Source organism: Cibotium barometz, chromosome 4 (genome assembly GCF_041138505.1).
Source record: "Cibotium barometz isolate CiBa-2024 chromosome 4, ASM4113850v1, whole genome shotgun sequence".
In the NCBI taxonomy this organism is placed as follows: Eukaryota; Viridiplantae; Streptophyta; class Polypodiopsida; order Cyatheales; family Cibotiaceae; genus Cibotium; species Cibotium barometz.
The window spans coordinates 33882389-33895927 of NC_141049.1; the positions used below are offsets into that span (position 1 = coordinate 33882389).

Here is a 13539-nt window from a genome sequence, read left to right on the forward strand (position 1 = left end):
TTTAAAAAAAATCAGATAATTGCCAACTTTACATAATTTTCACTAGATTTTGTTTTCAACAAATAGCTTATTAATCAACTTTAACTTTATTCTTTGTGTGTGTGTGTGTGTGTGTGTACACTTTCTCTTTGCTATTCTTGTTAAATGCTCATCATGGATGCTTGTTTGGATTTTATTGATAATTTTTGTGAATAAGAGTTACACATATTTGCAACCTTTTATGGGGCCATAAAAAATTTGAAAAATCAGGCAATTGCCAACTTTACATCATTTTGAACTTTGACTTTATGCTTTCTTCACTTAATTAGCAAAGCTAATTGCTACTCTACCACTTTCAAAATCCATCTCTTTATCCCACTTGTTAATAAATTAACAATGTTAATCTACTTAGAATCTGATTTGCAATCTTAATCTACCTTAGATTCCACGTCTTTAAAGATTAGCAATAATATTTTATCTAGAATCTTTGTCTTTTATTCACATAGTTTGCCATGCTAAATTTACTTTGCTATATGTTTTACACCTAATCACATATGTTTTTTTTTGCAGCCTTATGCATTTCATCACCTATATTCTCTCATTGCCCATCTTGCTTAAGCAGCCAAGCATTAACAAATCAAGTAATCTTTATGCACCCTTTTCTCAATATCTGAAGCATTAATTAACCCCCTTGTAATCTCTTTTAAAATCTATGTTTTTCCACTTAATAGAGTGATCCAGCATCATTTTCAAAATTCTTGTTTATGATCTTGAGAATATGTAAATAGGGGGGGTCTCATGGATGACCCACCCTACCATCTTCCTCTTCTTATCATTATCATTGATCACCACTCTCTCTCTCTCTCTCTCTCTCCCCACAAGACACAGACACCCATACCCATTCTTGTCTAAAACCCAAACCCATATTATAGGTGATTTTTAGAGAAGGTGATTGTACTTGATGCTTGGCATCACAAATTTACTAGCTGATTAATATGATGTTTAGTTACCACATATTTGGCCTTCTACTTCTCTCTCTCTCTCTTCTCTCTCTCGCTCAAGACTTGCATGGTGCATTGCTTCTCATAGGTCATTTTGGCCTTCTACTTCCCTCTCTCTCTTCTCCTGCTCCCCCCCCACCCAATGCAAAAACTACCCAGTTTAGATAAACTAACAATCTTGTAAATAATCCATTCCCAATTTATACATCTAAGATCCAAGCACCCCTTTCCATAAGAGGCAAACCTTGATTACTAAATATTCCTCACCGAAACTATCAAGTCCGTCAAAATAAGCAGCCAAGCATTAACAAATCAAGTAATCTTTATGCACCCTTTTCTCAATATCTATATTGAAGCATTAATTAATTCCTCTTGTAATCTCTTCCAAAACTATGTTTTTCCACTTGATCCAGTTGTTGCTCTTTTCATTTTCAAAATCGTTGTGTATGATTTTGAGAATATATGAAGAGGGGAGTCTCATGGAAGACCCACCCTACCATCTTCCTCTTCTTATCATTGTCATTGAGAATATATAAAGAGGGGGGTCTCATGGAAGACCCACTCTACCATCTTCCTCTTCTTATAATTGTCATTGATCACCCCCTCCCCCCCCACACACACGCGCACACACACACACACACCCATACCCATTCTTTTTGCCTGTCTGTCTAAAAACCAAACCCAAATTATAGGTGATTTTTAGAGAAGGTGATTGTACTTGATGCTTGGCATCACAAATTTACTAGTTGATTGCCTCTCATAGGTCATTTTGGCCTTCTACTACTTTTCTCTCTCTCTCTCTCTTTCCCCCTCTCTCTCTAACTACCCAATTTAGAAAAATTAACAATCTTGCGAACAATCCCTTCCCAATTTATACATCTATGATTCAAGGACCCCTTTCCATAAGAGGCAAACTTTGATTACTAAAACTAAATATTCCTCACCGAACCTATCAAGTCCGTCTAAACATTCCCAAAGCAAAAACACATCATCTTTTCCCGATGCAAACCTTTGAAAAAAGAGTAAAAAAAACAAACCCTCAATTCCCAATGCATTAAACAAATCCTTGTCTTGTCAAGAGAACATCAAAACATCAAACATAACAAATTCTTGTCTTGTCAAGAAATAAACATCAGAAAATCAAACATTACACACACCCACCTGTGTAAAAGGGGTTTGCTTGTTTTTTTTCTGGAAGAAAAATGCTTGCATTCCTGACAAAATACAAGAGCCTTTGCAGTAAAGTACACTGGTTTATATACTGTTGTTGCCAGCAGAGAGGGAAGCTTCAAGATCTTTCTGTTCTGCCAACACTTGTCTTTATCCCCTGTTTGTTTAAAGGCTTAGGGTGTAGGCTTCTAAGCTCTCTGCTTTCTCACTCTCATATACTCAGATGGTGCATTGGGCGGACTATATGTACCACTGCCCAATCCCATTTGCTTGCTTTATCTGATCAGAAAGCCTCTTTGCTTGCTTTCATCTGATAAAAAATTTCTCGTTTTTATTTTGGGAGAATTTTACTCCACTACTCCCCACTTTGCTTGCTTTATCTGAGAAGAAATCCTCAAATTGTTGGGTTTTTTTAGGTGATCCCGAAGCGCATTTTCTTTCTTTTATTTGGGTTGATGGAGCCCATTTCGCTTGCTTTTTCTGACCTGTAATCCTTCAATTCAAAGGAGTTAATGTTTAGTAATTCTCAATTGTTTGAGTTTATTTATTTATTTAATCCTTTTCTTTTCTGATTGCAATCTGGGCCAAAAAACACAGCGGGCAGTCACAGAATTGTTTTTGCAGAAATTAAAATTATTGGGTTTTTGCATTCAGCTTTCCCAGCTTTTCCAGTTGTTCCTGTAATTTCTTGCAGGAATTCTGTATTGTCTCTCCCACTGTGCACAAAATCCTACTATTCTGCACAAAACCGTAATTATCTAAGTATCTGCAAAAAAACCTAATTTCCTATTTTTGGCTCTGAATGCACAAAACCTAAGTGTCACTCTGACTGCAAAAATCCCTAATCTTGTATGCATACCTATTTCTATGTTCAGCTGCAGAAACCCTAGTTTCCTATGCAGGATCCCATTTAACATAGCACATGGAGGGTATACTACGGTGTAAGGGCACATAGCAGGGAAAGGGATGCAGGAAATGGCTAGTTGATGGTTTTGGGTCCTCAGAAAAGGAGGTGGAAAGGCTCACATTTCAACAGTAAAAAAATCTGCTTTCAGTTATGGCCTCTATGCTGCAGAAAACCCTAAGGGACCTCTGCTACGACACAGGATGGTTCTATGCTATCTTCTGGAAGCTCAAAAGGCAAATGCGCACGTAAGTTTTGCCCTAATTAGCTCTCCCTTTTTTTTTCCTTGTTGCAGATCTATCAAAGCTATTATATCATTTATCTGTGTAATGAAACTAGGCACTTGCCTACCTGTGTAAACCTACGTGGAACATCTCTGTGGAGTGCTGGAATTATGCATGGGGCTCCTAACTAGGAGATCATGGGTTCAAGTTCCATTCCCTCCACTTTGGTGTTGGATCATATATGGTCAGTTGGCTTGGCTACTATCATGTTAAATGGATCATATGTGGTTCGTTGGCTTGGCTATGATCTCATCATTGCACCCTTGAGCTTTGCTTGCTCTCGGAGTTCCATCCATCTCTGGGTCCTCTTTCAGTCTTGTCACCATTTGCATGCCACGTTTCCAAGTCTAGTGGGCTCCTCACCCACTTTTCCCTGTTTCTAGCTCGTATTCGCAGGTGGGGCGTGGCATATACCTCGTGGTCATCAGGCACGTAGAGCCGGCCTGGCATGGCTGGAGGCCTGATGAGTAGATTTGTAGTCCTCTTTAAGTGGGTCATACATACTTGTTCTTATTTGCAGTTTGAATGTGCACCTTGATAGCTAAAGTTGATCTGTTGCATTTTCATATCTGTTTTACACATGCATCATGGCTGCATGCCACTAACATTCACCGAAATCGGACCAGGGTGTTGGCATGGGAGGATGGGTTTCATGAACCATGCAAATCTTCAGAAAATCCAGTTGCTTTGTCTTCTGGACACCAGCAGCAAATGAGTCCAGGAGGGATCACCCATTTCAACGATCGGATTGGACTGGCCATAGCCAGGATGTCGTATCATGTCTATTCTGTTGGAGAAGGGTAAAGGGTTTTCTCCATCTTTGATAAACACTAATCTTTGCAACGTTGTGTTGCTCACCAATCAAATAAGTGCCTTACCACTGCATACATGGTCCCTATGTATGTGTTCACATAGGATAATCGGTCGTGTGGCATTCACAAACAAACATCAGTGGATCTTCAGTTCAAGTGATAAAGTGGCAACTGCAGAAGGAACTTCCGGCGGCAGCAAATGCAGTGGGCGAATACAACCCGAGGTCTGGAAAACTTGTAATTTTTTCATGCCAACTATTTAATTGACACTGGGGGTGATAACCCCCTGAATGAAGCTGAGTTTGAATCTAATTGATTTTTATGGAGGTATTAATTAGATGCAAATTTGATGAATAAAATGTTCAATTGCTGAAATTGCCAACAACCTGGGGGCAAGCCAGTCATCCTATCTGCACTATTGAACATCTTGCAATCTGGAAAATTTTGGAATCACACCCACGTGTGTCTGCTGGCAGCTACCACTAAAATTCAGGTTGTATTGATTTGTTTTTTGTCCCTTTGCATGTCTCAGTACCCAACAGGATGGCAAGATCAATTCGCAGCTGGAATAAAGGTGCCCTTCTGTGTTTTTTTTCCTTTCTTTTCATTCTTTTTGGTATGCATCATTGTAAAGGGTTTGATAATGATTGTGTTTGTGGTTTAGACAATCGTGGTGATTGCAGTACCACAAGGCGTGGTGCAGCTGGGCTCCACACAGACGGTAAACTCCACATATTCTTGGAAGTTAAGATGGCAAGTTTAGTAGCATATGGATAAGCATATAATTCTTGTTTGTATGAACATGGATATGATGCAGATCTCAGAGGACTTGAAATTTGTTGGCCATGTCAAGGCATTGTTTGGAACTCTGCAAAGTGTCCCAGGAGTGTATCTTTCTGACCTTGGAACTGAATCTCAAAGGGGAGGGGTTCATGGACTTGATTCCATGGCCATGCCATTAGCAGAGGTGCCATTAGTGGATCCATCTTCAACCACCATCACGGCTGCAAATGTAAGGAGGATACTGGCAGTCCCAGATGTTTGGAACAGTTTTGATGCTGCAAGCGAATACTTCTCTGAAAGTGCTGGGGTGGGAAGGTTGCCAACATTGACAGCATTGCACCAGCTTCATTTACCTTCACAATCGAGCCCTCTACCAGATGTTCTTGGCTTCCAAGGGAATACTTCAGTGTCACCATCAACCCCTTTGTCAGTGGTAGCACCACATCAGCTGCATTTACGGCCACATTCGTCCTCTCTGCTGGGGTTTCTTGGCTCACAAGGGCATGCGATACCACCTCAAAATTCAGTACTTGATAAGCTTGGTTCTGATACACTTGTCCAGCTTTCATCCTCTCCATCGTTTGAAGTAGCTGGAGCTGTGAACAAGACCTCTGGAACGGTCGATTCGCTCTCTCGAACTGGGATCATCAGTCGCCTACTGCTTAATACAAAACCATCAAACATGGCTTGGCCTCCTACAGTTACATTACCTGCAGAATCCTGTCGTCTGGGACAAACTGGAATGATCAGTCAGCTGGGACTTACCATTAAACCTTCCTCTGCTGGAGGAGGTGGCATTAGCTCACTGTCTTCAGGAACGTCTTTTTCCAGGATCACATCTCGAGCACCTGCTCAAAATATGCGAGTCCTCAGTGCGGATAGCCCTCCGCTTGTGAGTAATGCTTCGTTAAATTCCTGCAGTTCTGCTGGCTATGTAGCGATGTCAAAGAATCAAACAAACCTTTTTTCACTTGTGGAAAAAGGAAGTTCTAGTGGCAGCACATGCAATGCTTTGGACAGTCACCTTGATATGCAAACGTCTGACCTGTTTCAACTTGCCCAAGAGTTTGAAAATGTGGACAATCATAATTTTGGGGAGCCTTTATTCTTGGAAAATGTTGGTTTGGGGGTTCAGAAGGATTCATCAAGCCGGCTGTGTGAAAACTATGTAGAGAATATGCAGAAACCTTTGGAGTCAGGTTTTGAAAACTCAGAGTCATGCTTGGAGGTTCTGTCAGATGGCTATATACAGAATGTTTTTAGTAGTGAACTTGATGAGTTTGATGATTTTTTAGCATCTCTTATGCGAGAGCAAGAAAAGCAAAGTGGCGGTGTGTCTAGTAGGCCAGCAGGCCTAACTGTTTTGGAGGAAGGTGTTTCTGAGGCCTCAAAGAAGTCAACCCAGAAAGCTTCTTTCTGGGATCCTCTCGTGATGCAAGGTTCTTTAGAACCAACCCTTACAAAGGAACAGGCGGATGCAACTCTGCCTGTTATACTTTCTTCAAAACCAAAGGATGAATCGAGTATGCCTGTTATACTTTCTTCGAAACCAAAGGATGAATCAAGTATGTCTTGCAAGAAGGTTGAGTCGAATGACTTGCATTGGGACAGGTATGCCAAAATGCTCAAGGTTGAGTCTCTGGGCACAAACCCAGAGACTGACACCAAATTGGAATGTCATCTGCAAGCAGTAGTTTTACCAGCAAGTAAGCAAGATGAGCCTAAAGTTGGCAAAAAAAGGCCCAGGCCAGGTGAGAATGGTAGGCCCAGGCCAAAAGATAGGCAGCAAATTCAAGATCGTGTCCATGAGCTCCGAGACATCATTCCCAGCTCCACAAAGGTATGGCTTATTGGCATGCATAAGTTCTTGTGGGAGCCTCTCATGAGCTTTAATATGCACTGATCTTTGTATTAGGAACCAAGGAACCCTAAACTTTTTTGTGCCATTGTGAAAGCAGTGCAGCATTGATGCATTGCTTGAGAAGACCATCAAGTACATGAATTTCCTACAGACGGTAACACAGGATGCTGGCAAGTGGAAGCAGAGCAGCAAGCTGCAGGTATTTCCCACCATTTTGAAAATTTTAGGGGAAAAAAAAATACACATACACCTGGAAAGGAGAGATGTTTGAACAGGATGTTTGCATAATCAACTGTCCGAATTCTTAAGCAATGTATCGATGCTGCCATGTTTCTTGATCGAATTATATGCTGTGTGTGGTTCCAAGAACACTCTCATCCTCTCCAGGCCCTTTTGGGATGAGCAATGTGGTGGCTAACAGCAGCTGTGATGGCACGCATGCAACCCTTAATGCCTGTGTTTCTTGATCTGTGGTTATCAACATGCCCATACACAGATTTCAACATGGCATCAGACTGATGTTGTGGTCCTGGCCTAACTCCTGGCTGATGTGAGTACATGTGGTATTCTCCAGCACATGCATTGAAGGCACAGGGCATAGATGCCATGTGGCTATAAGAACCCTCTGATCCCCACCAGGCCTCATTGGGACGAGTGATTGGGTGGGTATGTTGACCTTCTGTTATCAACATGCATGTACATGGATTTCAACAAGGCGGATGCACATTGGTCCCATTTTTCTTCTCACGGGCTCAGCTCTTCTTGAGTATAAATGTGGGAATTATCATCTGTTACAAGTTAACTTTTGGTGTGTTACATATGGACCTCAGATATTTGGATAAGATTTGTCTAGAACCATGCAAGCTTGCAATCATCTCATCTCTCAGTCTTTTCCGATTCTAGAAGGCAAGCATGACCAATGTTCTATTGCAGGATGATGAAGGCATTGGTGGATCTGGTACCATAGAAGGTGGTGCAAGCTGGGCAGTGGAGCTCGGTGGGCAAGGAAGGGGTTGCCCTATTATAGTAGAAAACCTTAGCCAACCTCGACATCTTCTGGTTGAGGTGAAATGTTAGACAACCTTCTGCGTTGCTTAAAACTTCAATGCTTTTTTAAGTGGGTTTTCAAGTGTTTGCAGCTATGACTTGTCGATCCACATATGTATACGTGTATATATAGTATGTTCATGCATGCATACAAACGTACAGATAGGTATATACGTACACACACACACACATACATGTGACTGCTTAAAGAAGTGTCTAATGCCAGACAGAATGAACAAGATTGGTAGGGCTCCCCACATACCGAGTCTCATGTTTTGTCTTTCAATGCAGATGCTATGTGAAGAGAGAGGTATCTTTTTAGAGATTGCAGATTCTATTAGAAGCTTAGGTCTGACCATTTTGAAAGGTGTTATGGAAGTAAGAAACAGCAAGATATGGGCACGGTTTGTGGTGGAGGTATGTGCTACCTTGTCTCTGCATCATCTTTTTGCAACATGTTAACTCAAAAGGATACCACACATTGTGCTCTCGATGTCCTTATCGTGCTTAGTTTTGTGTACTATTTGTTAAGTCTTCCAACTTTTTGGCTCTTGGTATGCCTACTATCTATTAAACACTTGAAAGCATCGTGCAGAGGTATGCTAGAGTGACAAGCTAAGCTCTACACTAAGGAATCCTATTGAAGTTATCATTGACTGTTTGGATGCAAGGCTGTTCAAGATGTGCATCGAGTTCAAGTCCTGTGGTCACTCATGCAACTGCTGGAGTCGAACACGATAACTTCATCAAATGTCACTAGCCCACCATGTGGATAAAGGACCCTCCTTATAACATAGCAGCTAAAGCCTCTTAAACCTAATACTAGCAATGGTTTCCCAAGGAGGGAAGCATTACAACAGCTCAACTCTAGGGGTCACATCATTACCAACATTCTAAGGTGCTATGAGTGGGTCATCTGCCACGCAATGATAAGCATCGTGTACGATGGCTTTTCCCCCTTAAGGGTTTGTGACATCATGCTTTTTTTCTGCCAGTCATATTCATGGAACTTGATTTGCAGTCCAAAAGCCATATAAAATGGGCATGTCTCCTTCACACTTCATTTTTGGAAGATTCAATAGCATTGGTTATCACACTAATCTTAGTTGATTACACTTACACCTTTTTTTAGGAGCATCAGGACCTCTTCTCCCACTTCAGATATAATGGCATCAAATCGTTGAAGGGGACACCTTTTGTATGCTTCATAAGTAGGTCTTTAGCCCTCATCACACCCTTGGGTGTCGAATGGATGGACTAGTGAGCTTTGTTAACGATTGGAGCCTATCATGTGAACATGGGCTTGGTTAACTAATTTGTGAATTGGAGGGGTTTTGTATATTTTACTTTCCTTACAATTGGCATAAGGTTGTGTTGATTCCACTTCTAATCTAGGATGCTCCCATGACAACCTTTTTATTTGGTTCTGGGATTGTAATCTCGAAAGTGCCAAGTGCCTTTCAGAGTGACATTGAATGCAAAATCGTCTGTCTAGGTACGCATCGACATATGTACATGAGGAATACCAGTCGGTGGTTATGTATTTTTCCTGGTTGAAATTTGAAAATCCCAGTTGAAATGTGGCATTATCTTCATTTTTAAGGGACAAAAATGATACATGTCAGTTTATAATCCCAGCATTTGTTGAAATTTTAGTGCTGAATCCCAGTTACTTTTGAGCATGACCTTTATTTTGATTGGTTAAAAGAACATTTTTTTCCAGCACTGAGGAGTACATTTGCACTGTTTCTCACCATACTATACAAACATCTATGTAATCTAGATTGGAAAAAAAAGGTTTGAAATTACATTTTGCAAATGCAAAAGGGGGTAAACTGAACCAAAGTTCTTGATTATAATGTTTCTGATCAAGGCATTCATGGTTTTCTCGAATTTCTAAATGGGAGCAACTAAATCAGCTTTCTAAATTATATTGTTAATCCCCCCCCCCCCCCCACCCCCACCACAGCCACCCACCCACCCATGGCACACCCACATTTGAAGCTCGTCCTGACTAAGATCAACAGAAGCAGAAGCCATGGGAACAGATAGTGACCTAAGTAATGTTCTAGGGGATCTAACATTGCTTTCCTCTGCACACTTATCATGAGAAACCTCCAATTCAAGATCAGGATCAGTTCTCATATGATCCTCAACCTTATCTGTGTGTGTGTAAAAGAGAGAACACCATCCAAACTGCACCTCCCAGACCCCTGTGGACTTTCTGAAGTTTTGGGGCCTGGGGAAGATTGGCGGCTGTTGTCTTCAAAAGTATCTCCCCTTTCTCGTTACCACATCATGCACCTGTGACAGCAAGTCATATGACCGTCTTGTACTCTTTGTTCTGAAGTGCTCGGAAACCTTTTTCTTTCCTTCCTTGCTTCCATGCACAACCTTTATGTCAAAGTTCTTGTCTTGATGCAAGGACTCTCTCTCTCTCTCTCTCTCTCTCTCTCTCTCAAACACACCCATATATCTTTGACCCTTTGCATCTCTAGCTTACAACCTTTTAAGCTCAAATCTATCATGAGCACACCCTACTCATGTGGAGCACACCATGCAACCTTTTAAGCTCAATTCTATTATGCCCTTCCAAAAAGCAAGATATGTGTATTATGTTACCACATTTTAGGGTTAACACATTTTGTATATATATTTCATAATAGACCCAACAAAGCTTTAGCCAAGAGTTGTAATCTTGAAGTCCATGGAAGGCTAAAGTTATAAAGCCTATAGCCTTTTGTTCTTATTCTTTTAAGTTTTAAATGGATCCTAACCTATGCTAGAATTGGAACCTTACTTGCTACTCGCCACCAAGTAGTGTTTCAAAGGGTAGCTTTTGCTGGTCGTTCCTCTCCTCCACTTACTTCAATGGTGTGTCACTCGCCGCGGTTGCACTACACTAGATGACTCACTTTTTCACTCAAGCTCTCTCACTATCACTCACCGTGGTTGCACTACACTAGATGACTCACTTTCTCACTCAAGCTCTCTCATTGTAACCTTTGTTAAAAACATGGACCTAGGGCGGCTCATAGCAAGTGAAGGCCTTCATGGTTGAAAGATTAAGCTAATGAAGACATTAACTACACTAAAGAAAACAGAATAACAATGAAGTTGGAAGACTCGAAAACCACACAAATCTTCTTACTTTAGCTTGATCCAAATACATCATTATATAGCTCTCATGGAGCTTCAATCCATGCTTTGTGTGCACTCTAGTGCCAACCATGTGTCAATAAATGCTCCCATGTCATGTGCTCCCTTGTGCCTTCCATGTGCTACCTTTTGTATATTTGACTTCACCTTTCACAAATGACTATCCAAAACAACCTTTGACTCTTTCGTGACTTGGAGGCCCGCTTCTTGCTTGTTGGCTTGTTCTCCACCTTAGACTTAGAGGTTTTATCTAGCTTGGTCCTTTCATGTGTCAATGGACTTTGCCCACCAAAGCTTTCTACTTAAGAGCATGCTTTTGACTCTCGTACATTTTTGCATGCTCATTTGGCCGCATACATCCATTTTAAACTTGTAGTCAAGGCATGGTACCCACACACTTAGAGAGGCATACTCCCCCTTGGTCATAGGAGTCACACAAGCCTGCTCATGTTGGTGGCTTACACATGTTATAAATTTTTAGTGAAAATACTTTGTGCATGACGATTTTGATGTTGATGGTGGCACGATGATGAAATTTCGCTTGAGTAATTATTTGAGCCATGGGTTATGTTTTGATTGAGATGCACCGGTTTTAAACACATGTTGGGAAGTGCCTTTAATACTACAAGGTACTACAAGTGAGGGCATAGAAACTATCCCTTAGGAAGGACTTTTACACCAAATTTAAACTAAGGTTCTAAAACCGTATCCTTAGAGTTACAGTCACAAATTTAAACTAAGGTTCTAAACCATTATCCTCAGAGTTACAGTCTCACAACCACAAATGTAGGCGATGAATAATGCGTTGCCGGCTGTTTGTTGCACCGCTTCTTGCTATGCTGCTATAAACGTGCCGTTGTGTGATGATGGAGAGCTTGCTGCTGTCAGTTACCCCAAGCTTGGACACACACAACATTTGTGTTAACTTACTCATATCTACTTAATCACTAATTTATGACTAAAAGCACCAATTACTTGCTAATGAACTAGCCCAACCAAGCTTTCATACCATGTTAAAAACACGGACCTAGGGCGGCTCATAACAAGGGAAGGTGAGAGATTAAGTTAATGAAAAGATTAAATACACTAAAGAAAAAAGAATAAGCTAGAAGACTCCAAAACCACACAAATCTTCTCTCCTTAGCTTCATCCAAACACATCATTATATAGCCCTCATGGAGGTTCAATCCATGCTTTGTGTGCACTCTAGTGCCAATCATGTGTCAATAAATAATCACATGTCATGTGCCCCCTTGTGCCTTTCATGTGCTGTCTTTTTTATCTTTGACTTTACCTTTCACAAACGACCAATGACCATCGAAAATAACCTTTAACAATGGACCCTTAGACTAATGCTCTTCTTTTAAAGTTCTTGGTTGCTATGTGACTGATTGACACTCACTCCCTACCAAGACTTGTGCTCCATGGCACCACATTCCTCAACATCCTTCTCACACACATGAATCAAGAGATGAAGAGACACAATACAAATGTAAATTAACTATCTCAAACTCAATTTGTAATGTGGTTTCCATGTGGCATACTTCATGTATATGCAGACGAGATTCATGGGTGGACCACTTTTATGTACATAAGCATAAAATGGGCACTTGTAAAAATATGTGTGAAAAGACCAAAAGTACATAAGACAATGAAAAAGGGCCTAATGACAATTAATACTTGCATAATCATTTTAACAATACTTCAAGAGCAAGCTTCAATGGTAACCTTATCCATGTGGAACTCTCTGCAAACGAGTTCATCCATTCTCTCCCTCCCTCCTTGCTTTCAGTGGTATCAGAGCTCTTGTGTTTGATTTATCACTTGGCCAATTTATCATTTTTTGTCACTTTTCCTCATTTCTAAAAATTTCTGAAAACCCTAGCTCTATTTTACCAGATTGCTTCCCTCTTTGCTAGATCTAGCCATACATCTTCTTAGGATCAAATATAAGCTATCTTTATGAATTTTGCACTAAAGGACTTCACCTTCAAGATCCACAACCACAAACTAAAATCGTGCAAAAAAACTGCCATGTCCAAATGTCGCCTTCATCTTAGTCAAGTGGAGGGTAGAGGTGCTCAAGGTGGTTGCAAATATGTTAGAAAATGGTTTAAGATGAGTCTTGTTTGGCATTTGGAGGTTCTCTTCCTTAATTCTTTCCATTTCTTGAGCCCTAAAATTGAATCTTGCAAACCCTAGCCATGGCATGCTTTCTTGAAGCCATTAGCATGGGGTTTTCTTGAATCTTGGCCATTTCCAGCTAAGTGGTGCAATATTTGAAGGATTCAAGCATTCTTGATGCATTAGTGTAAAGGTTTTCTTTCCATTCTTGGCCATTTCAAGCTAAGTGGTGCAAGATTTAAAGGATTCAAGCTAAGTGGTGCAAGATTTAAAGGATTCAAGCATTCTTAATGCATTAACAAGGGTTTATTCTCAACACATATGAAGTATTAGCAAATGTTTTTTTTTAAATATTCTCAAAGATTTTGGTACTTTCATGAAGCAATATTCATGGTACCCTTGAAATTTCCATAGC

General features: G+C 40.6%; 1 protein-coding gene across 1 annotated transcript; it reads left to right on the forward strand.

Annotated features, from left to right (window-relative positions):
* The first annotated feature begins 2064 nt into the window (after nucleotides 1-2064).
* On the forward strand, nucleotides 2065-9436 carry LOC147639177 (transcription factor LHW-like). The gene is made up of 10 exons (XM_086788104.1): nucleotides 2065-3302; nucleotides 3965-4138; nucleotides 4254-4374; nucleotides 4683-4724; nucleotides 4815-4871; nucleotides 4968-6773; nucleotides 6892-6993; nucleotides 7728-7859; nucleotides 8133-8258; nucleotides 8513-9436. Exons 1-10 carry the CDS (start codon nucleotides 3208-3210, stop codon nucleotides 8615-8617), a joined length of 2760 nt encoding a protein of 919 aa, XP_086644230.1. The 5' UTR covers nucleotides 2065-3207; the 3' UTR covers nucleotides 8618-9436.
* The last annotated feature ends 4103 nt before the right edge of the window (nucleotides 9437-13539 follow it).